Raw genomic sequence first — 24,104 nt, 5'->3', positions numbered from 1 at the left:
TAAAGGCAGATATTGGTTAAAGAAATTTAACTAAAACGATTCACAATTAAATTATTTCTAATTGTAATTATCTTCTTGGCTGGCATCCAAGTAGGTTATGAGTTCCGGAGGCTGCATTCCACGCTTCCGTACACACTCGTTTAAAATTCCACGAGCCGAAGTTTCACGGAAACACCCGAGGTGAAACGAAATATCGGTCCGGTAGGACTGCTGGAGGCGGCCACAGCGCCATGTTGAACGGAATCATCACACTCCGAGGAGAGACTTTCGTCAAAGAGCAGTTGTAAACAGAGTGTTATTCATTTCAAAGAGGACATACCTGCCAAAGATCGCCCTGGCAAGAAGAGGCGAACTAGGTCCTCGGAAACCCCGACCGGGGAGGGGGAACAACCCCCCAACCTTCAGCAATGAAGATAAACCACAATAAGCGCTAGCTGGCTAACTTTAGCCTGCTATTCTATCAATAAGCTAGCTGTTAGCTCAAGCTTTTCTATCCGCTCAAACACCGGCAACTTGCTCCTACGAGGCCCGGTCTTGACGTAACACGCCAGCAATATTTTTTACGTGCGTTGTTTTTACGCAACTACTTGCTAGCTAATTTATTATTGTAAATATCGAAAAGTACGTGTGTGTTTATTTTTTTTTTGCGATGAGTTTGCCGCCGAAAGCGGTGCCGAAACCAGCCGCTGCCGCCGCTGGAACTGGACCTGGAACCGGGCCGTCACCCTCAAGCCAGCTGCGGGCCCCCTTGACACCAGTACCACTATCGCAGGGGCCGCCGGTCGCTCAGCAGCCTCCGCAACTAACGTTACAGCAGACACAGTATCCTTTAACTAAAAGCATCTTATTCCATCACAAAACCTAGTGAGATGCAGCATTATTATAACATGATACGTGTTAAGATACGTTTGACTGTTTTGTGCCTTTTAAATAGATCGATTGACAGGTCACTGTGTTTCGAAAGCGAGTGTTTTACTGTGCGTACTAAGTGGCAGCACAAAATGGACATATGTTGATGATTTTGGTCTCTTGGCTTAAGTTTCGGTTTGTGTTGTCTTCTATGAAGGCTCATTCTCAGTAATAAAATAGTGTTTGAAGTAGCTGTCAAAAGCTCAACTGATGGTGTTTGGGGCCAGTGTGCCGGTGCTAAAGCATTTAGCTTCTTGTTAAATCTCTTTAAATGTCTTAGTAAACGTTGAATCTTTAAGTGTGACTTGACAATTAAGTCACAACACTTGATATTGGCTTACAATTGGTGCTATATATTAGAAAAGTGCCTTTATTTGAATGTCAAATGTGTTTCAGATCTAGCTAATGATTTATGAGCAACGTAGATGTCATAACTCGCACACATGCCGGTTACATCTGTTTTATCGCGGTAAGGAAGTAACTTTCCCATCAATTCGAGTTGTCACGGTCTGTGTGCATAGTGTCCTAGCTTGTGTCTTTATGGTTTTATCGCCCAAAGCCTCTCTGTTGTAACTGCTTCATGCTTCCCTGTCAGCATCTTGTGAGAAGCAATCTTCTACATGTGAAGCTTTGTGTTATCATCACTGCAGTAAAACAGCAGTGGACCTCATGTGTCAGTAATGGACCAAACAGTCTGCTGTTTTCTTGTGTAGGGTTGTACATGGAGAAGTGTAGGGATTTGTTTGATATTTGTCTTAATGCAACTTCCTCTTCAAGCATGTTTTATTTTAAGCAAAGATTTAGCTTTAATCATGATTCTCCAAATTATGGTTGTTTTTCTAAGGATTAAAGATCCAAGAATTAAAGGATGTAAATAAAAGGCTAAAGCAAACAATACAGAAAAAAGTAATCCCAAACAGTCATTGCCTTTTATAACTTATAGTTTTATTTTTTGTACATGTGGGGGATTTCCCAAAATGATTTTACAGACAGTGCTTTCAGTTTGTTTTCTGAAACTCATTTTGCATTTACCAGGATGTTGACCCTATAAACAGTTTTTTTGACATTTAGTTATGTAAATAGTTAGATTCGGTTGTTATGTTATGCATTCAGTGTTGTGCTGTATAACAGGGTTTTACACTTCCTTTGATTTCTTAAAAGTAAAACAATGCTGTATCACATACAAACAAAGTTAATATATTTTGGAAATGATCTTTTCATGGTTGCTTTAAGAAACTTAATGGACTTGAAGTTACTCAACTTGTTTGTTGTCAGGAAATCTAGCAAATATTTACCAATGACTATATCAGCTAAATGCAAACATACACTGTAATGTCATAGGAAGAATTCAGCTACTTATTAACAGTCTGTTCCTTTAGTATGTGCTTGCGAATCAAAAGTGGGCGACGGGTGTTGCGACTGTTCAAAAGTGGATCAGTGAGAAAATGGTCAGTAGATGTTGTCACTGCTGTGTCATTGAATGCATTGCTTAAAGAGACTCGAGCACTAAAAATAATCAGTAACCTGCAAACCTGTTTGAACTCTGGCTGTAAAAGGATGACGTGGTTCAGGAGAAGCAGATTATTGTGAAAGCTCCATGGAAGTGTGCCAAGGGAAAGTTTAAACGGGTAACTAACAGCTGTTGTATAACCCCAGTTCCAGTAAACTCTCTCTCTGTTTGAACTCTGTGTGTGACGGTGTTGCAGAGGAGGAAGGTTCCCCTCCCTAGGAACAATAGGCTGGTTGTACAGCAAAACTGAGTCTGTACTGCTGGGGTAGAGATGGAAGCCACATCTCCATCTTCAGCCCATGTACTCCTACAGCATGCTAATACACATTCAGCTTCTTGTATATGATGATTTTGCTCTCCACCATCTTACATCACAGATTCGTGTGAGAACCTTCACACTGTTCATTTATGTAAAGAATCACTTAGTATGTGTCTATTGTTAAACAAACACTGTTTATTTAGCAAGTATGGTTTGCATATGGGTCAAAACACAATACTGGTCTAGCTAGGCCTGTTGGTAACATGGACGATTAATCAGTGTCACAGACAGAACATCAGTACTATCGACAAGTTAACTTTTTTTATTTGTACATTTACGTTTTTATTTTGGAAGAATTGTCACACAAGATTCACAACTTTTCTAGCGTCATTGTCAAATTGGAAAAGGCAAATGATGTTTAAATTTGGTGCTTTTCCACATACATCAGAGGTTGTGTTAAGACTTTTTCAATTCCATTACAATCAATTATTATTCGTCGTTTCATATTTTAATGATAATAAGACTTTTAACTCTTTCCCCGCCAGTGTTTTTTTTTTTTAAGTTGCCAGCCAGCTTTTTTTATGATTTTCACAAAAGTTTAATGCTTTCCAGAAAATGTTTTTCTATAAATATATAAACATACAGTATATCAAATAAAAGAACAGACCCTCTGCTTTCAAACCCCCCCAAAAATGTTTCATCTTACCTTTACTATTTTTCTTGTAATCACCTCCCAAATTTAGGTTTCTTCAAAAACACAAAATTTTGAGCAAAAAGCTGAGATAATAAAATTTTTGTGAAGGATTTTTGATAGAAATCAGATTCAGAGCGATCCTCAAAACATACAGAGTTCTTACTCTTCCACTTGAGGCGTTACTTCCGGGTTGCCTAAGTTTCGGAAAGGTGGATAATAGTGGTATTGCGGAAGGCCAGAAATACTTGTCATTAGGGATCGACCGCAATAGATTTTTCAGTGCCGATACCAATTTTTGTTCATCAGCCTTAGCCGATGACCGATACAGGGTGCCGATTTTCTTGAGCCGATGTTTGGAGCCGATACTGCTTTTGCGCACTCAATTTACATCATAAAAATGACAAGATGATGCCAAATGTTACACGTCTCAATTTGAAAAAAAGTTACGTTTATTGAACTTAAAAAAACTTATATTTAACAAATAGTAAAAACAGGTGAGGGTGCTATGGAACCATGAACTACGCTCTACACAATGACGAGGAACTATCAGCAAAGGATATTGATTTTTAGCACTTTACTATTACAAATATTTATAGAGATGAGAAATAAAAACCTGCTTTGTGCAGCTATGCTCAGCTGTTAGGCCGAGCTTTTGATGTTGTCATGGAAAGGTTGGTTGTTTTTAGTCACATGACCTGCAATCGCTTGCGGCTTCCAGCACTCTCTCTGTAAATAATGCCGGAAAAAATCGGCAAACACGGCAGCCACGCTAAACTCGTAAATATCGGCCCGATATATCGGCAGGCAGATATATCGGTCTATCTCTACTTGTCATTGGCAGGGAAGGGTTTTCTCATAATTGATGAGTTGACTTGTCAATGGCGGGGAAAGAGTTAATAGCTTTTGTTTTCCTTTACATTACGAATAAAAAAACACCTGTGTGTAATTAACGCATCAAGGCTGACTCAATTGAAATTAAAAGTTGTGTTTTTACGTTGGAAAGATGACTTTTCTTTGTAATTCAGTTTGCATATCAGTTTGCACTGTGTAAGTTAAATGTGCACTTGCCACCAACTGGACAGGGCTGGGTATTAAAGTTAAAAGTTAGAATAAATTACTCTCTGTGTAATCTGTCAAAATGACAGACAGCATTTTAGATTTTTCTGTCATCAATTTCTATCATAATGTCCCCACCGGAAATTTTCGTCTGAAAATGTCATTATTTTTGTCCGTTATCATAGGGGTGCACAGCACGATCATTACAGCTGTGTTCATAAACTTAAAATGACACACAAGTTCTGAGTAATACTCAATTGCCTGTGATCGCGCTTTAATAGCATCTTTAGGGTTGATTCAAGTTCAAGTCCTCATCTGAAAAGCAACAGGCTTCAAATAAAGTTGTAAATTTTTGTTGGGTTTATCAGTAAGTGCTCAAAGTTCTGCGTAGGTCCTACAGCACCATTTTTCATTCATACTTTTGTGTCGTCATCTGAGTCGACGTTAGGGATCGACCGATATGGATTTTTCAGTGCCGATTTTTGTTTCATCAGCCTAAGCCGATGACTGATACAGGCTGCCGATTTTCTTGAGCCGATATTTGGAGCTGATACTGCTTTTGCTCACTCAATTTACATCATAAAAATGACACAATGATGCCAAATGTTAGTCTCAATTTAAAAAAGTTAAACTTATTGAACTTAAAAAAAAAAAAAAAACATATTTTACAAATAGTAAAAACAGGTGAGGGTGCTATGGAACCATGAACAGCACTCTCCTTAATGACGAGGAACTATCAGCAAAGGATATTGATTTCTAGCACTTTACTACTACAAATAAATATAGGGGTAATTCCGGACAGGAATTATCTTAAACTAGGACTAGAGCTTAGTTTAATTAGGAAATATAACTAGTTTTAACAAACATGCCTTACTAAAAACATTACTTGTGTCCAGCTATAATCGGCTGTTAGGCCGAGCTTTTGATGTTGTCATGGAAAGGTTGGTTGTTTTTAGTCACATGACCTGCAATCGCTTGCGGCTTCCAGCGCTCTGTCTGTAAATAATGCCGGAAAAAATCGGCCAATGCCAATACACATAAAACTCGCAAATATCGGCCGGCCGATATATGGGTCTATCTCTAGTCGACGTGCAATTACACATACAGATGGCTAGTAGGCAGTATCCCACATGTGTAAATAGCAGTGCAACAACCGAAGAAGAAGCAGCTTTGCCAGTAAACCCACAAAAGAAGAAGCAGCTTGTTGTGAATGATTTGAGAATACCAGCAGTGATGGAGGTAAATAAACAGCGAGTTTTGTTGCAGTTTGAGTTCAATCACTTTTCAACTTGGTTCATTTTTCTTCTTAAAGTCGCAAGCGGAAATGCCTACGAAGAAATGTGACGCAGATGTTTTTGACCTGATGTGAGAGGTTCTCACGGACCAACCACAATGATGGTTGTGGTACATGTTGTACATTTTTTGTCAAGGTGCGTGTCAGGTTACGCATAGCCTTCAGCAGGGGTGCCCAATCCTGCTCCTGGTGATCGACTGTCCTGCAAAGTTCAGCTGCAATCTAAATCAAATACACCTGAAGCAGCTAATCAAGTTATTCAGGATCACAAAATTGAAGGAAAGTGTTTGATTAGAGTTGGACCTGAACTCTGCAGGATAGTCGATTGCCAGGAGCAGGATTGGGCACCCCTGGCCTTCAGCAGAGCTACAACGTAGAACCTACACGTGACTATAAATTACGCATAAGTAACTGACAATGAAGTGTACAGTTTTCAGTAACTCATGCTGGACTGTTATACCACAGCCGGCAGGTGCTGATGTCTCTAAAGCCCATTTCAAGCCTGTTGACATTAGCAGAACAGAGGCTCAATGCCTCACTATCTTTCCATTTTCATTAAAATGATTGTGTATCTTTATTAAATGTAGCATAAACAAGGCTGAAATTACTTTCCTGCTGTTTGCATATAGCAGTGGTGGCCGGTGTCTCCTCGTCAAAGGAGGCAAAATAAGTGTTTGGGGTGTCGTGTGTGGCTTATCATGTCAAAATATGTGTTCGGTGGATCATGGGAACCTATGTGCATCGCATGTTATGTCAAAATTAGGGCTGTGCAAAAATGATTAGTATTAAATTGCCATCAGCTGCTTTCAGATGGAGCGGCATTTACTATACAGAGCCGTAGTTCACAGAGAAGGCAAAAAATAGAGGAAAATCGACTCCATAAAGCAATAAATTATCATTGTGCCTTTTGAAAATTGTGTTTTCATTGCCTATATCTGGAAACTTCTTAAGAACAACTTTTCCAAGTCAGCTTTGTACATTTATCCAAAGGTAAAGTGTGAACTTGACGAGAGATGCTGTGCGCTGAGTGGCGTTGCCAAGTCCTCTGCTTTTTTGCAGGATCAGATTTGGCTACTGTTTAAACGGTCTCCGCGGGTTGTTTTTTCCTGCGGGTTAAAGATGACAGAATTTCGTTCATTAGTTACTGGTATTTGGACTGTGAATAGTCATTGGAATGCTTTTGGGCTAGTTTTGAATGTCCATTGGGATGGTTTTGATTAGGGTTGTAACGGTATACCGGTATGGCGGTATACCTTGATATTAACTTTTACGATTATCATAACGTAAACATTGCTTCTACACGGTTTTGGCAAAAAATAAAGCAGATCTCACCTGCGCTACTACGCACATGCAACTTCATTCGGCGTGACTGCTAGACTCCACTCGTTTATGTACAGCAGAGAAATTGTCAGAGACTACAAATTCTATCCTCTATCCCCGACCAGAAATAAAGTTAAAATCTACAGTATGGGAATACTTTGGGTATACGAAAAACGAATGCGGGGTTGTCCTTGAATATGGATATCCAGTTTGCAAGAAATGTGGACGAAGAGTGGCTGCAAAAACTGAATCTATCCAGAGCAGCTCTGAGAGAATTTCAATGAGTATTTTATCATTTTATTTTAAAGAATAAAATTAAAAGAATCAAAAAAAGATTAAGAATCAAAGTTTTCTTTTTTCGAAAGTGTAGTTTTTTCCAAATAAGTTTAATATAATATACTATATGTTCAACCGAAAACCCCTATCTGTTTTTTATTAATTTAAGGGTCACTGTAGCTAATGATGATAATAATAATAATTAAAAAAAAAAATAATAATGTGTTTAATACCGGCAAACCATGAAACCGTGATAGTTTCTGAGACGATCATCATACCGTGGAAATCTCACTCCGTTACAACCCTAGTTTTGATACGCGAAGCTGACAACCCTGGTTGTGCACTTGCGCAGATGTTCGGTTCGGATATATAGAATGTACATGTAAACAAACATTTTAGTCAGATTGCAATGTTTAGGGTGCATGTCGTAACCTTCAATCGTATTAAATTCAGTCAGTTTGACACAATTTAGTGCATGTAAAGCCAGTGACTATCTAGCAAATGACCCTGTTGCATATAACCAAATGAAAAAAATGTATTTTGTTTTATTTTCATCCAGTTTTAGTGTGTTACTTTTTTAAAAGTTTGGTTCTTTAATTGGTTTGTAGTTATTTGTTTGTAGTCCAACTCAGATACATTAAATCAATCAAACTAAAAGGTCTCATGTTAATACAATTATTTAAAAAGCAATTTAAAAAATATACATATTTTTAGTCGTTTTCGGCCAAGTGCATCCAGCATTTTTTGTATTTTTCGGCCCAGAATTTTCACTTTGGTGCATCACCACTAAAACAAAGTATATTGTTTAATGCGACCACCGAAGAGAACTCGCTGTTATTTTCATTGTGGTGGTGCAATCGTGGGTGATAAAATCTCACTGGTTCCTGTCCTAATGTATTAAGGGCCTAGATTTAATTTTGCGTTTACATTTTATTATATTTTAACTCAAAGGTGGACATGTGTTTTTGGACCAGTATTATGTTTTGACTCATATACCAAGGAATGCCCAAGTAAGAAAGTTTTTGGCAAGCTGAACCTGCCGTTTGCCATTACTTCTTGTTACATTTTTTTGTGGATAATCACGTTTTGTGATGAGGCCAGTAAAAATTTAGACAGGGCATGAAAAAACTCCTTAAATGGGGAAGCATAAAGACCTTTATACAGTTTTCTGGTTTCTGTTCAGTTATTTCTTGGGATAAATGTTGAGTCCTGTAAATTTTGTACTTTGTTATTTTCAGTCTGAGGGGAGCAGGCATGTCTTGACAGCAGTGTGAATTCCAGTTCACACAGCCATTTGGATAACCTCACTTGAGCTCTCTGTGTGTCAGACTGCCTCTAACCCCACTCGAACTCATTGACATTGAACTCGAAAATTTCAATTTTTCACAGAGCCAAGCTTGTCTGAGAGTTCCCTGACATTTCCTACTTATAAAAGAACACATTGAGGAAAAAACCCTTGGGGTGATTTGTGGATGGGTCACCCGAAAATGAAACATCTGTCATCATTTAGTCATGTGTTATTTCAAACCTGTATGATTTACTTTCTTCTATAGAACATAAAGAAAGATTTTGAAATATGTTAGGATTGCTACTTTCAGAATTAACAATCTACCTAACCAAAATGTGTTACAGGTTTGAAAACTACATTAGGTAGTCTAAGTAATGCCAGAATTAATCAACTATTTATTTTTTTAAATTATATAGCTGTTTTGCAAAATGCAAAGTTAGAACTTGCATGTTAATATGATCTCTGCAATGTCTCCTCTTTTCATTCTGAAGTCACTGTGCTTACAGTATATGAGTTCCTTCATGCCTTGTATATGTTTTTCCCACCTTGTTGCTGTGTTTGGCCTTAAGTACTTCCTGCCCCAGAGTTTTCCTTAATATCCCTCCTAGGATTCAAAGACTGCCACCTCTGGATGAACGAGGCTACCCCACACAGCCCCTCACTCTCTACAATGTGAGTATAATGCTTAATTACTTTTTATATCTGACAGTCACCTGAATTTGTAAACAATTCTTTCTTTTCTCACCAACAAAGCAACAAAACTATAGCCTGGTCCAACCAGACTCTCGTACATTCATTTCATTTGTACAGAGAGTCTGGCCACGCTCCATTGCAAAGCGTTACTTCCGTTAAGGAGGGTCCTCTGTTGAAGTTTAAAACTATTGGATCTGCCCAGAGGATCTGCCATAGGCGATCGCTAACATGTGGTCGTGACGTATATCATGCGCCGAAACCGGCCGGAAACAACAAGTCCGAATAATCAGAACAAAAAAAACTGGTTCTTGCTCCGGCTTTAACTTCTGTACATTCCAGTCATCCAGTAGTCTCGCATCTGCACCAAACCTTTAGTGTGGGGTACATTTTAAATGCTAACTTGTTTTGCCACACTCAAGAGATTCAGCTTCAGTTGTTATTGTGATACAGTTCAAGTTTCAAGTGCCAAAGAAAAAGAGAACATTTTAAATCATCTCGTTCAGATGTTCTGCTTTAGAGATGAATGACAAGCAGCCCAGTGAGAGTGGCAGTGACGTGAGAAAGGAGGTTAATGATGTTTGGACAGCAGTGAGAGAACTGCAAGGGTGGGGATGCTTTTCTGTTGTGGTACTTTTCCTCCTGTTCCTGCTTCCTGGGTTGAGTCACACAATCCCCCCTTATTTGGGAGCATTTGTGATCTCAAACACAGCACCCCACCCTGAAAAAGCCCAGGTTGTTGGATGAACTCCCTAATCCTTGCAGATAAATGAGTCAGTGTCCACCTGCTGATGGGCCTTGGAAATTGGGATATTGGTTATATATAAGCAGTTCAGCTGTCAGCTGATTGTCATTGAATACAAATCGTGTACAACCAAGCTAGAGATGTTCGTTTTAGTGCAGGCTACCTCCAGATGAGCAGGTCTGTCTTAAAGGGCATTAACATGCGTTTTCGTCAATCGGATCACAAGTGGAAGACGTTAATGCCAGGTGTAAACATGGTTCAAAACAAATTTTTTCCCAAATTCCGTTTTTTTTATTCTCAATTTCCGTGTTTTCTTTTTTATTATTCTCAAATTCCGTGTTTTCTGTTATATTATTCTCAAAATACCTGTTTTCCGTTTTCTTTTTTCCTGGATTCTTAAAATCTGTGTTTTCCGTTTTCTTTTTTCCTGGATTCTGGTTTTAATGGTTAACTTACATTTCAGTACTCCAAATCCAATCTTATCAACTTTAAACATTAAACAAATACAATTTAACAACTATTTATTTAAATTTGTATTACATATAGGCAAATGTATTATGGCTGTCACTACAATGATGCTACTGACAAGCAACCACATGTTTATTTTTTCTTTAATCAGAAGACTATACCCATCTTTTCAGGCATCTGTATTAAACTGTATTAAGCAGCAGGCTACTGTTACTTTAAGACCCAAGACAGACTGCAGTGTTTTAATATACTGATAAACATCCAGCTGTTTATGTTCACTTAAACAAGAAAGGTTTTTCACTGATCATGTTCACTGCCGGTGGTGAATGATACTGTGTGCGTGCTTCGTGAGCCCTCATGTCCGAGAAAAATATATATGAGCTATACACGCTGATAAATAGTAAAAGAGCGTTGCATTGTGCGGACGTGTGCGCGATCAAGGCGGACCCGAGAAGAAAGTATACTGTACCTTTAGCAAGCTGTGTTTTGGGCTTTAAAGAAAACCTGCTTGCGCTCTGATGAGGCAACACTAGTCATTGTTTGCAATGACGAGAAACGGACGTACCTTTCTTTTCGTCCAACATTACATAAAAGGAAAACATTTCAGTCATTTGCTGATTAAACTAGCATTTGAAAATTATTTATAATAGTTTTTAAAAATGACTGAATGCAAATTCCGCTGCATTCCGTGATATTTCGCATTGTACAGTAAAATAAAATTGTTATGCTTGGATTCCGTAATTCCATGTTTTTTCGCATCGCGGAAAAACCTACTTACCGATAGCCATAATTTAGCCTTCGCTCCAGAAGAACCTTCATGACTTTGCTTAGCAAGAAAAAAAGACAAAACTGCAGGTTTCTTATTTTTTTGTGATGAGTTATGGAGTTGCACAGGCTGCAGTATATCCTGGTGCAACCACCAAGTTAATCTCATTATCAGCCCGTGGCCGAGTTCACAATTTATAATTACCGCAGCAAATTTCAAAATCCACGGAGAACCGACTTTGACGATCCACTCTAATATGGCTGTATAAGTGACAAAAAACGAATCATACCTAGTACTGCTGTAATTGGTTTTCACTGAAGCGTTTCACACTGGGGCTGGTTGCTGTCTGCATGTAAGCATGCTGTATGTGAGCTGGTTGGCTTGTGTGATAGAAAGACTACATATAATACATTATACATTTCACTGCCTTTTATTGCTTCGATAGACTGTCTGAGATTGACACAGCCTCTCTGTTTTCTCAGTTACAGAGACCCCCTGGTCCCTCATACACACAACATGAAATCAACAAGGGACATCCTAACCTAGCGGCCACACCGCCGGGTCACTCCTCCTCCCCTGGACTTTCTCAGGTATCAGTTTCAACAGTATCCACTGCGCATCTGTATGGTCCCCCTAAAGGCTGGGATGCAGGAGGAGGGGTAAGTCTTTGCAGTGTGTGTGTGTGTGTGTGTGTGTGTGTGTGTGTGTGTATGTAAGTGCCTGCTATTGATTTTGCTGCCGATTTACACCAAAGGATAGTGAAGATTCTCTCCATTATTTATTTGGTCATACAGTTTTTTTTTTTAAAGAATGCGACTCCTATGTCTTGCATCTGTATTGGTTAAAGGTATATTTGTAAATGTGGCCATTTATTGTGTTGTATAACATAGTCTTGGCTGTTTGTTCAATGGTTTCTTTTGAATCTTTAAAATATACATCCTATATGTGACCCTACTTGTGTAAATATAACCTTGATCTCTGTAATATTGTCTGACTAAGGTCATGTCAGAGATTGAAGTCTATGTGAAATCGATTAGATAACTGATCGAAAAATCTAACTTTGATGCCCATAATAAGATTTTACAAACAGGATCACATTTACATAATATAAATACATATACTTTTGTATACATGCAAAATGCAAATGCCAATACAGGTCCATATGGGTGATTCTCACGTAATCCAGATTTGGAAGGTGTCCAGCATCAGAAGTTTAAAAAAAGCCCTTGAATCCGATTTTTTTTGCACATATAAGATTAAGGTCTTAACTTACTATAACTATTATTTTTAGAGGATTTAAAAAATATTTCTTATAGAATTATTTACATTTTTTAGATTATCATTATCAAAAATGATCATTACCGCAACATGATATTACATTAAATATATGCATTTACAAACTCATGTTTCGTTAATGAGAACTAAAAAGTTGTCTAGGTAATGACAAACAAAATTTCAACTTTTATCTGGAGACAAAAATTAAGAACTGCTTACCTGGTAGCCATCTTCAGTGTCACAGTCAATTATGTCCCTTCCAACAATGTTTTTTTGACAATTGTTGCGGAGGATGAGAAAATTGGCCTTGGACACATTAATATCCCTTTTTATTGTCTCTACATTTACCAATGATCACCAAATACCACATGTTTCTTTACTGTAAATGTTTATAGTATAACATGCATTTTTATTTTTTTATCTTTTTAAATATTTCCATTCAAAGTCAAAGTACCCAAATCCAGTTATGGACACGTTGCGGGATGAGATTAGTTAAATTATTTTGGATCTTTCATAACACTGATTTCTTGAAGCACATTCAATGTGTTTCCTTTAGGGCTGTCACTTTTGAGAAAAATCAAATTCGAACGGATATCGAATATCATGCAATGTATCCAAATATATTCGAATATCTAGATGCCCCCCCGCGTGCATCAAAAAAAGCACCGTAATGGAGATTCAATCACAAGTTTATTAACAGTGACAGTCATAAACAGTACTGTCTGTCTGCATTACTTTTTAACTTAATGTTTGAAACAGCAGGTTATCAACTTTTGAATAACAACTTATATTAAAAAACTATTCAGAACAGGTACCAACAATAACGTGACAACTTAAACAGCAGCATGAGTAAGGCATATAGCCAAGCCCAAACGGAATCCGCGCTCGTAGATTTCGGCAGAAAACTCAGCGGAATTCCGCGGATTTAATACCCATCATTGACAAGCACACATATCCCGCGCTTGAGCATGTTTGTGCGAAGTAATCTCATTGACAACAAGCATACATACAGCCTATCCCCTGCGTTTGTGAGCCATCATTGACGAGTACATTAACCCTGCGCGTGCTGTTTGTTTGACCGTTTTTAATGAAAGCGAGCACAAACCATTTGATATTTGAGATGAAATTAAACTTACCGCTGAGTTAAGCAGATCTCACTTGACTCTGTTGTCTATGTGACACGTGACAGTCAGCACATGATCATTTCAAATCCGTTTACAAGACAAATGCTGATTTACATACATAAAGTTTACATTGCATTGTAAAAATTATGAAATTATTTTACATACATGCTAATATCATAATGCGAACGTATTAAAACAAGCTTTTTATTCTGCTATAATATTTAACAATATAAACAATAATATACCATTTTATATACAAACTATAATTCTATCTTGACATGCACATTAGGTTCATGTTGGTCCAATTTGAATCGCTCTATTTCGCAGAGTTGTCGTCATCTGTCTCATCCTCCTTCCTATTATGATGTGTTAGACTGTAAAAAATGCGCTACACATGGCATTTTTAAAACCGGATGGTTTATTTATAGTGCGAATACGGATATTTCACATTATGTTCGACTGCATATTCGAATATCGAATAAAAAGTGACAGCCCTAGTTGAGTTAAGGAGGATATCATCACTTTTTAAACCAGAGATAGTCTGAGACCTGAGCTGATAGGCTTGTAAGTTTGCATAATATTTAGGAACCTGCTGTGCTGGCTGTCAAAGTGAAAGCACGAGCTCCAGGTGTCTTAGTTAGACTCAGCCCTATTTTTTCGTCACAGAAAGGTTGATACAAACTCTTGCCAGTTTATTAGACTCCCCTCTCTGCTGACAGCGGTCTGCTCACTGTCTGTTGTTTATATATCTCATATTCCAGACCATGCGTATCTCTGTATGCTTGCTGTTCTATATCATAATGAACGTGTGGGGAAGTTTAGCCTATGTGTCATAGTGTAGGTATGCTTATTACCGGTGTCTATGGGTGTGTACAGTCTGCCGAACACTTGCCCTGTCACGCAAATATACAAACGCTGTCAGGGTGACTCAGCTGTTCCCATGCTTGTTATCTGTCTGAGACCAGCGCTCGTATTCCCACTTCATGCCTGCACCGCACTGCCAGCGAGAATGCTATTAATAGTGTCTGCACTACACGTGCTTCAGAGACTACAGCTTAATTACCCATCTACCAAAACCTGCATGACACTGCAGAGGGAGAATGAGGACTGGTGTGGTTAAGAGATTTGGGTTGTTCACTAGGTCAACCAGTGTTTGCTAATTTGCCCACGTCAAGACGTTTGGACTCTGTCTGTATGGGGGCGGTGATGGGTTCTGCAGTATGACTTGTTCAGGTAAAATATAAACAGTCGCTGACTCCTCATGTGGAAGCTAATTTGTAAATACACCATTATCATCATTAGATGTCTTTATGATACAATTGATTATTAATTATTGAAAATAAGTAAGATATTAGTTTAATACTAAGGTTTTTTAAAGTTACAATGAAATGGAAGTGGTGTTTGTCTTATTTTCCCCGTCGTCACTTATATCCGAGTGAAACAGTAGTGCAGGACTTAAATTTGCCTATTGAGAATTTATTGGATTGTTGGAAGTTGGGTCATATTGCTATTTGCTAATCACAGGAATCTTTTCCTAGGCCCCACCCTCTCGCCATTCCTTGTGACCAGAAGAGGGATAATTTCGAGGAGGGGAGAATATTTGCATTTTTGATTAAAGATTATATTACATTTTAAAAAAACTAATGAAGCTCACAGAAAATACCGCAATATTCCAAAAAGCTTTTAATTTCAGTTTCATTGTGACTTTAAAGGTACCATTTAACATGTCCGCCCAAAAAAAAATCAATTCATACTCCACACGCCAAACAGACGGGGGCAGTATACCTCCAGAAAAGTGAGTTGGTCTATTTTAATTTAGCAGCTGCAAATTTAGCAGCATATATCAAGTTTGATTTACATTAGCAACTAAGGTATCATTAGTCACAAAAAAAACATTCGGTCTCATTAAAATTGCAATGTTTTCCGCTACGTTTCGTGTGTCCATTTGGTGTTCATTATAATCGAAGACATTTCAAGCTTCTTAGCTAATGTTACATTTTAGCATCAGCTTGGTAGATAACGGGTGAAAACCGGATCGGATCCGTGGGTAGAGCTAACTATTAAACGCTAACAGCTAAGGATGCGCAATAATTTGCATGCGATAGTCTTTGCGTTTCTCGTCAGTGAAGCCGGTTTCTTGATTAAAAGTGAATCGCCATCAGCTGCTTTCAGATGGAGCCACATTTACTGCACAAAGCCGTAGTTCATGTACAAGCTGAGCATAGGTTATGGCAATGCCTATTATAAGTGAGCTTCTAGCGAAATACTAACAGCATCTTACTTACCAATCGAAAAGAAAAGTTGTCATTTCGGAGTCGAACCTCATTTCTTTCATGTCCATTAGTTGTCTCCAGCGATGAAAAGCAGTGCCAGTATTTACTCTGGTTCGGTTACTTTATTTATCATATTTTATTTGTGATTTCGAGTGCGTTGTTCCCTGCAGCAAACGTTTGTGGTAGTGGTAAATGTCTCTTGCTTTAGCCATTCTTCCGCTCTCTTCCCTGAACTGAAATACGTCCGAAACCCCTATTGCAAGGCAGGAAGGCATCAAGGCATGTCCGAATCCATGGCTGTCCGAATTGCATTTCTCTGAGCTGCCTTCATGCCTCTTAAGTCAACAAGTCAGCTGCCTTAGTTTTCGGACGCAACGGTGGTAGTAGTAGAGGGCTGTACTCCCACACATGCGACTTATTCGTGTATTGCAGTTTGGCTGGCGGTTATGTGCGTGGCCCGCATACCGCCTCCCATGGTCGAAACTGGTATTACAACACCAGTCGGGCTGTAGCTAGTAATTTAGCATGCTAATTCAGATTGATATTTCTGCAGCACTATACCTTGTCATTTTTTTTATGACATCTTTGCCCTTATTTCTTCTCATTCTTTTGATGCGTGTAGCAAATTTTTTTAAATCTTTTACCTCAATTATTACAAATGGCACCTTTAAAATAATTTATTATTATTGTACCATAGAATGTTGCATTGTGGGTGCCAACAAGGTTTAAAACATGCTTACATGTTAATATTCAGATTGATAAATAAAAATATAAACGATGCTGATGAATAAGCAAAAATAAGTTTTTTGCCCTTTAAAGGCGGGGTGCATGATCTCTGAAAGCCAATGTTGACATTTGAAATCACCCATACCAATATAATCTGGACCTTATTTTGATAGACCTGCCTATACGGAACCCAGACAACAATATTGGTTAGTAGTTACTGACCCTTACTGCTGATTAGCTACAAGTGGGTGATTCTCGCGAAATTAGACTTATGAGGTGTCATGAAACATTTTGATAAAAAAAGTAAATGCAAAGTAAGAGTATCAGAATAAGAAGCATGCAGTTACAAACATCTCTTCATTTTGCACATGATTTCAAATGACATCATAAAAAACTATTTTGTTGTTTTTTTCTATATTTAAGGGGAAATTTTTCATTACCGCAACGTGTCAATGACTGGATTTGGGTTCTTTGACATGGAAATATTTATAATTAAAAAATCTAAAAAATTTAAAGCTTCAGTGCATGTTATACTATAAACATTTATAGTAAAGAAACATGTGGTATTTGGTGATCATTGGTAAATGTAGAGACAATAATAAGGAATATAAATGTGTCCAAAACCAATTTTCTCATCCACCGCAGCAATTTTCAATCATTGTTTTAAGGAACTAACAATTTAAAAAAAAAAAAAAAAATAATAATTGTTGGAAGGGACATAATTGTGACACTCAAGATGGCTACCAGGTAAGCAGTTCTTATTTTTTCTCTCCAGATGAAAGTTGAATAGTATCTTGACTATCTTAGTTCTCATTACTGAAACATGAGTTTGTAAATGCATATATTTAATGTAATATCATGTTGCGGTAATAATAATTTTTAATATTTTAATCTAAAAAATGTAAATAATTCCATAGGAAATATTTTTTAAATCCTCTAAAAATAATGTTTATAGTAAGTTCAGACCTTAATCTTATATGTGCAAAAAAATTGGCTTCAACGGCTTTTTTAAAAATTCTGATTCTGGACACCTTCGAAATCTGGATTTTGGTGTGTTTTGGCAGTCGGCCCGACTCCCTTTTCCAAAGTGTTTTTGAAAAATCATGCACCCCGCCTTTAACTCTTAGGCTGTGTTTACACGAAAAGTTTTTCCTTTGCGTTTCAAAAAACTTCACATACACACAATGACACATTTAAAAAGATTTGCATTTACACAGATCCATGAATACGACTAAATGCGGCATATAACTTGTGCCAGGCCACTAGATGGCGATGCTATATTGTAAAGAAACCCTACATGTCTGCGCATATATACATTCTTCTACAGCGCGATAAATACAAACAATCAAGACTATGCCACTTTTTTATAGACGGATGATGAGGTAGGTGACCCTGAACTATAAAACAGCAATATTTTGTAAACTTTTTTCGAGAATTGTTGTTAAACTCAGTACCCTGAGCAGTGCAAACCACCATTATTGTTTTGGTTATACTCGTGCATACCTATAGACTGAATTAACATATGGATTGCGTATGACATCATCACTGTTATCACAGATTTGCGTTTACGTAGTTTACTCTGAACGACAAGATAAGGTTGCACTGAAACTTGAACTTTTTCTTAGTTCCAACCCTAATTAAACACACCTGAATAATCAAATCAAATTCTTCATGATTACTTGGAAATGAAATGCAGGTGTGGTTGATAAGGGTTGGAACAAAACTCTGCAGGACAGTGGCCCTTCAGGACCCACGGTTCCCCAACCCTGTTTTAAACCATCAAAAGTTAGCATTTTCAGGTGCCCAAAATGCGCTTTCTGTGTAAATGAACAGCCAAACGGCATAAAAACGTTACCGTTTATGGTTGACAATGTTTCAAACGACCCCTAAACTCTACTCACCTTTCACACCTTTGAACAACCTCAATTCTCTTCTGCAGTAGCAGACAGGTTTATATAAATAAGAGAATGGATGCATCTTGGCAGAAAATATATATATAGTGAAATTGACCTTTGAATTGAAAGCAATAAGGAAAGGTATGAGAACTGTGAAACATATACACAAAACACATTCACCCTTTGTGGTAAAATCCATTATCAATTGACCTTTACTAAAGATGCGCAATAGGCTATATTATATGAACTTTTGTATTATCCAGTAGTAACATTTTAACTGTTAATTGTGCTTTTGATAATAAGCATAATAATATGTTAAAAAAAATTACCAGCATAGATTTTTGAGTAAATGTTGCAAATTATTTTGTGTACATTTGCTCTCATTAAATTACACATTACGCATTATTGCAACATTATGTACACAGCCCTGCCCTTTAGGTACTTGTATCACCATTAACCAATTCCATTTGTCGGCAATCATGTCAGTTATATGGCAATAACTGTATTTTCTATTAGTGTAGTCTATTAACGTCTTAGGTTTGCTCACTTGTGCTGTACTGTAGTTCTGTAAAGCAGAACCAATCTGCACCCAGACTCTCCCTCTGCGCCCGCTCACGTCCGCTAAAGACTACGCCTCTGTTTCTCTCTCCCTCTCTCTGCCTTGAAGGCAGCGCTGAGGAGATGGCAGATTTGTCAGTGTCAGCAGACCGCAGTGTTTTCAGCGGCAGGGTGTAGACGCGCTCACTCTGTCACCCGCACTCAGGCGGCACGCACAGAGATTTTCACATGGAGGAAAAACCTCACACACTTTCCTAACTGCTGTTTCTTCCTCTCTCTGCCGGTGGTTTATCCTCCTCTACCTCTCGGGGACCCTGTGACTCCGCAGTCTCCGTACACACCCGGGCAGAATGCCGGCCAGACCCCTCTGGTCTACTCTCCGCCAACCCAGCCAATGAACGCACAGCCTCAAAGCCGCCCGGTGAGTGCCCGTCATTACATGATTGCTTTTAAAGCGGGATGGGAAGACGGTGTACAGCTTGGGATGGTAAAAACTGTTAAACCTCTATGGATTATAAATTAAGGGGTGTTTTGATATTAGAAAGCAGAAAACTACAGCTTCAGATGTCACAGATGGGTGCTTCTAGACGTCTGTGTTGATTACAATGGCAGTGTTGATTTAAGTTTCGACACGTCATGCTGCATGCATCTGTAGATGCGGTGAAACCGGAACATCTTTACAGTGGGCAACATGACAGTTTTGTCGCATTAACATGAAAAGCTGTTACAGGTTTGCAAATGTATACGAAAACACTTTAACAGCAGCTTCAAATGTGGCTTATACAGTCATGGGAATTTTTAAACTGATAGTTTCACAAAATTGTAAAGTCATGGGTTATTCATTCTCATGTCACCTGTCAGTTTATTTATTATTTAAAATATGTTGAAAAAAAATAGAAGAATATCTGCCCCCCATAAATTGAAAGCTTATACGGATTAGATTTATTATATTTATAAACAGTGTATATTTTGGTGCCAAGACTTACCATTCATTCATTTTAAATAACCATAAATTTGCGCCCATCCAGGTTCCAGAAAACAGTAGTACTACATAAATATGTAAGACATTTCAGCCCTAAATTTTCATCAAAATGAACCATATTGTGATATATTCCCATAAATCATCCCAAGATATAAGATTTTGCTCATAACCCCACCCATACATTATACACACCATTCTCACTCACCTTTTCACCTTTATGAATCTATAACCTGTCTTTTGACGGTGTTACTGTATCACCCTAGAGTTTGATAGAAATGCTGTCTTTACCTCTTAGCAATATGCTGTTGTTTATGATGTGGTTTGTGGTGATTCGGTATTGCTGTCTATGATACAGAACACGCTTGCATCATTACTTCCTCTCGGGAAGTCCTTCTCATTTAGCTTGCAACGTTGCCATGCACAGCTTGCGTTTTTTTATATGTTTGTGGGTGATCATTCTCTTACATTTTGCTTCTCTTTCTTTTTTCAATGTTTCTCTCTATGCCAGTTCGCCCCTGGGCCTCGTCCTACCCATCACCAGGTAATGTATGCAAATGTATGGCCTCCTCTGTTCTCACACCACCACATCATTTGCTCGAGTGTTTCTCTGACTGATATAACTCACCGATCCTGAGGCCTGTTTCACACATCCTGCGTTGCGGCGCAAATGCCCACCTTGGCGCGTGTGTAATAAGTTAGAGCCCTCACGCTGCACGTGCGTTCGGCACGCCTTTCTATTCAGTAAGTCTGACGGGATCCAGGCAAATAAAGCGGTTTATAGATACTCTATGAGGTTTCCGTTCCATGTAGGTTAATTACTATTTAAATATAAAAATACATTCTTTATGTAAATAAAATTTTACTATGAATGAGTCTGTAATCATTTTAATAGCCCACACCCACTGTTTCATAATTTATGGCCATTATTAGATGTAATCCTCAATGTGGTAATTCAGAAATCACTGTGTCATCTGTATAGCACTACACCTTTATTACGCAGCAGAAAAGCACTTTATACTGCTTTCGTAGTTACTGCCAATGCTTACGTGCTGCTTATAAACGCAGTGTGAAACAGGCCTTATTGTCTGAGATGGTTTACTGACCCACAACATTACATTCATTGCGTATGATGCATCATTATTTTCTTTTTTTGTGTGTGTTTTGAAATAGTTGTCATTTGCTTGTCCATTTTAAGCTTGTTCAGATGATCTAGATCAGTTACGACACTAACACAAACTTATGTTTCATCAGATGACTAAGTACAAACTGTTTTGTAATACCTGTAGAATTTCTTGGAAAATAGTGACTCACAAACCCAGTTTTAATTTCGGTTTCATTGAATCCAGACACTGCTGATATACTGTGTAAGCTTTGTTCATAAACATCCTTGAATGAAAGTTGATCCCGCTGTGATTATCCTTTCATTTATGTCTGCATTTAAATGTCATAATCCAGGTCAAAGGTACTCCACGGTTGTGTTTTTTGCAATGAGTGAAACTCCAGCACTCAACAAAAAGCCTGAACATACTTTCAAACAAGATACAGTTTACATGAGATCCAAACCATCTTTAAGCTTGAGCCCTTCCTTCAGTTTTCAAATAAACAGTTGTAACCTAAATTATTTATCTCCTTAAATATCAGGATAAGTTAGTCTTTTAATAAATGTAATGAATTGAATTAAAATATTTGAGAAGGTCAGATGCATAAGCTGCTTAAGGCCACCTCTGTGAAAAATGAGATGATGATGATATTAACCAAATGCTCTCGGCACAAAGACAGTCACATTTGTTAAATACCAATGAAATAACTAAAGGGACGTTTTTAAAAATAAGGCATTTCAATTAACTCTTTCCCCGCTAGGGTTGTGCCGATAAACAATAGTATTGACGATCGTCAGACATATCGCCAATAGCAGGCTTTCATGACAATAGTTGGTGATGATGCCCTACTTCGTGCTTCCACTTAATTTTCATTTCGCTTCAGTACTACGTCTGGGAGTGCTGTGTAGAGTTTCGTTTTCTCCTGCAAAAATCTACAGGTCCAATCAACGAACAGAGGGGGATGGCTAAGAACGATGACGTTGAGGCCGTGCGTCAGTTTGAGTTGTAGTTCAGTAATGGCAGCAGAGAAAGACGTGAGAAAAGCTATTCGGCCCGTTGTTGCAAAACTGCCAAATATACAGAAGTTAAAGCCGAAGCAAGAACAATGTTTGCTACGTTTTTTTGGTCTGATCATTGAATCTACTGTAACGGGTGCTGATTCCTTCTTGCACGCTCCTGGACTTGGACTCTTGCTCGGACCTGAATGCACACAGCATGGACTTCTAGCAACTGAACTTGTAATGCGCATGATTCAGACTCTTCCTTGCACATTAGCTTGTAATATGTGCGGCTCTGACATTTTCTTGCATTGGAGATGTTGTTTGCATTAGGCCTGTAACGATTAATCGTGCAAATGCGCGCTTTCTTAAAGGTGCTCTAAGCGAATTCACACGTTTTAGACCATAAAATTTTTTTTGTTACATACAGCAAACATCTCCTCACTATCTGCTTGCTACCTGACCGCTGATCAAACTGTAAAAAAACGCGATCTCTGTAGACAGCCCAGGCTCTACAAACTTCAATATACACACAGTGGCCAAACCTGCACCACGAAACAAAACAAAGTGTTACACCCAATAAACGACATGAAGGATTTGGGGGTGGGGGTTGGTCACGTTCATGAAAGCACGAAGGGAGGGGGAGGAGGAGGAGTTAGCTACGCTCCGTTTGTTTGAAAACAGTTCAAATATCAACAACAAGTGACGTCGCACAGATTCGCTTAGAGAGCCTTTAATGAATGAATTTGAATGAATTACGGTGAAATCTCGGCACATCCCAAAGCCAGGGGGCACTCTCGTGCAGAAACTCCCTTTGTGCCACAGAAGTAGCAGCATTACAAACGCTATTCCAGGAAATGTCTGCTGGAACATTTATATTGCTGTTCTTCAAATTGTTCAATCTATTTTCATGATAATAAAGAGTAGTTTGAATTATTTTGTTTAACCAGTGTTGCTTTTAAAATGCACTTTATAAACGACTCCGACTCATAATGATTTTAGATTTTTTAATGATTTTTTTTCCGGTTTTTATAAGTTGGGTAACTTGGGTAAGAGCGCCACCTGGTGGATAACAGCAGAAAAACGGATTGCCTGAAAAACTCCGTCTTTGGCAGGGAAGCGTTTTCTTTTAATTGCTGAGTTAACTCATAAATGGTGGGGAAAGAGTTAATGACTAATAAAATTTTCATTGCCATTAAAGTGAAATTACTGAACTTAAACATGAGAGCCTGCAAAAAAAAAAATCATTTACAAGAAACCATGTCAATGCACTTAAAGGAATAGTCTACTCATTTTCAATATTAAAATATGTTATTACCTTAAAGGAATATTCCATTTTCTTAAAAGAAAAATCCAGATAATTTACTCACCACAATGTCATCCAAAATGTTGATGTCTTTCTTTGTTCAGTCGAGATGAAATTATGTTTTTTGAGGAAAACATTGCAGGATTTTTCTCATTTTAATGGACTTTAATAGACACCAACAATTAACACTTAATTCAACACTTAACATTTTTTTTCAACGGAGTTTCAAAGGACTAAAAACGATCCCAAACGAGGCAAAAGGGTCTTATCTAGCAAAACGATTGTCATTTTTGACAAGAAAAATAACAAATATACACTTTTAAAGCACAACTTTTCGTTTAGGTCCGGTCCAGCGCGACCTAACGTAAATGCGTAGTGACGTAGGGAGGTCACGTGTTACAAATATAAAACTCACGTTTGCTGACTATTTTAAACAATAAACTGACACAAAGACATTAATTAGTATCAGTTGACATACAACAACGTAGGAACGGTCCTCTTTCACCACATTTGTAAACACTGGGGCGGAGTTTCGCGGTCGTCCTCTGTGACCTCTTGACGTGATGACGTATTGCGTCGGGTCACGCTTGCG

General features: G+C 38.1%; 1 protein-coding gene across 6 annotated transcripts in view; it reads left to right on the top strand.

Annotated features, from left to right (window-relative positions):
* The first annotated feature begins 205 nt into the window (after positions 1 to 205).
* Positions 206 to 24,104, top strand: part of eif4g3b (eukaryotic translation initiation factor 4 gamma, 3b) — a 55,727-nt gene continuing 31,828 nt past the window's right edge. For 2 of the 6 annotated variants that reach the window (XM_065285891.1, XM_065285889.1), the window contains exons 1-5: positions 206 to 822; positions 9,191 to 9,278; positions 11,758 to 11,934; positions 19,455 to 19,547; positions 20,617 to 20,649. In XM_065285891.1, coding sequence (XP_065141963.1) covers positions 650 to 822; positions 9,191 to 9,278; positions 11,758 to 11,934; positions 19,455 to 19,547; positions 20,617 to 20,649 — 564 coding nt within the window. In that variant the 5' untranslated portion in view covers positions 206 to 649. Of the gene's footprint in view, positions 823 to 9,190; positions 9,279 to 11,757; positions 11,935 to 14,226; positions 14,908 to 19,454; positions 19,548 to 20,616; positions 20,650 to 24,104 lie in introns of those variants that run through there. The other 4 variants (XM_073813035.1, XM_073813034.1, XM_073813033.1 and 1 more) reach the window with 3 other exon arrangements.

Source organism: Paramisgurnus dabryanus, chromosome 21 (assembly GCF_030506205.2).
Source record: "Paramisgurnus dabryanus chromosome 21, PD_genome_1.1, whole genome shotgun sequence".
NCBI lineage: Eukaryota > Metazoa > Chordata > Actinopteri > Cypriniformes > Cobitidae > Paramisgurnus > Paramisgurnus dabryanus.
The sequence above is the reverse complement of the archived record's forward strand: the minus strand, read 5'-3'. Positions and strand labels throughout refer to the sequence as shown.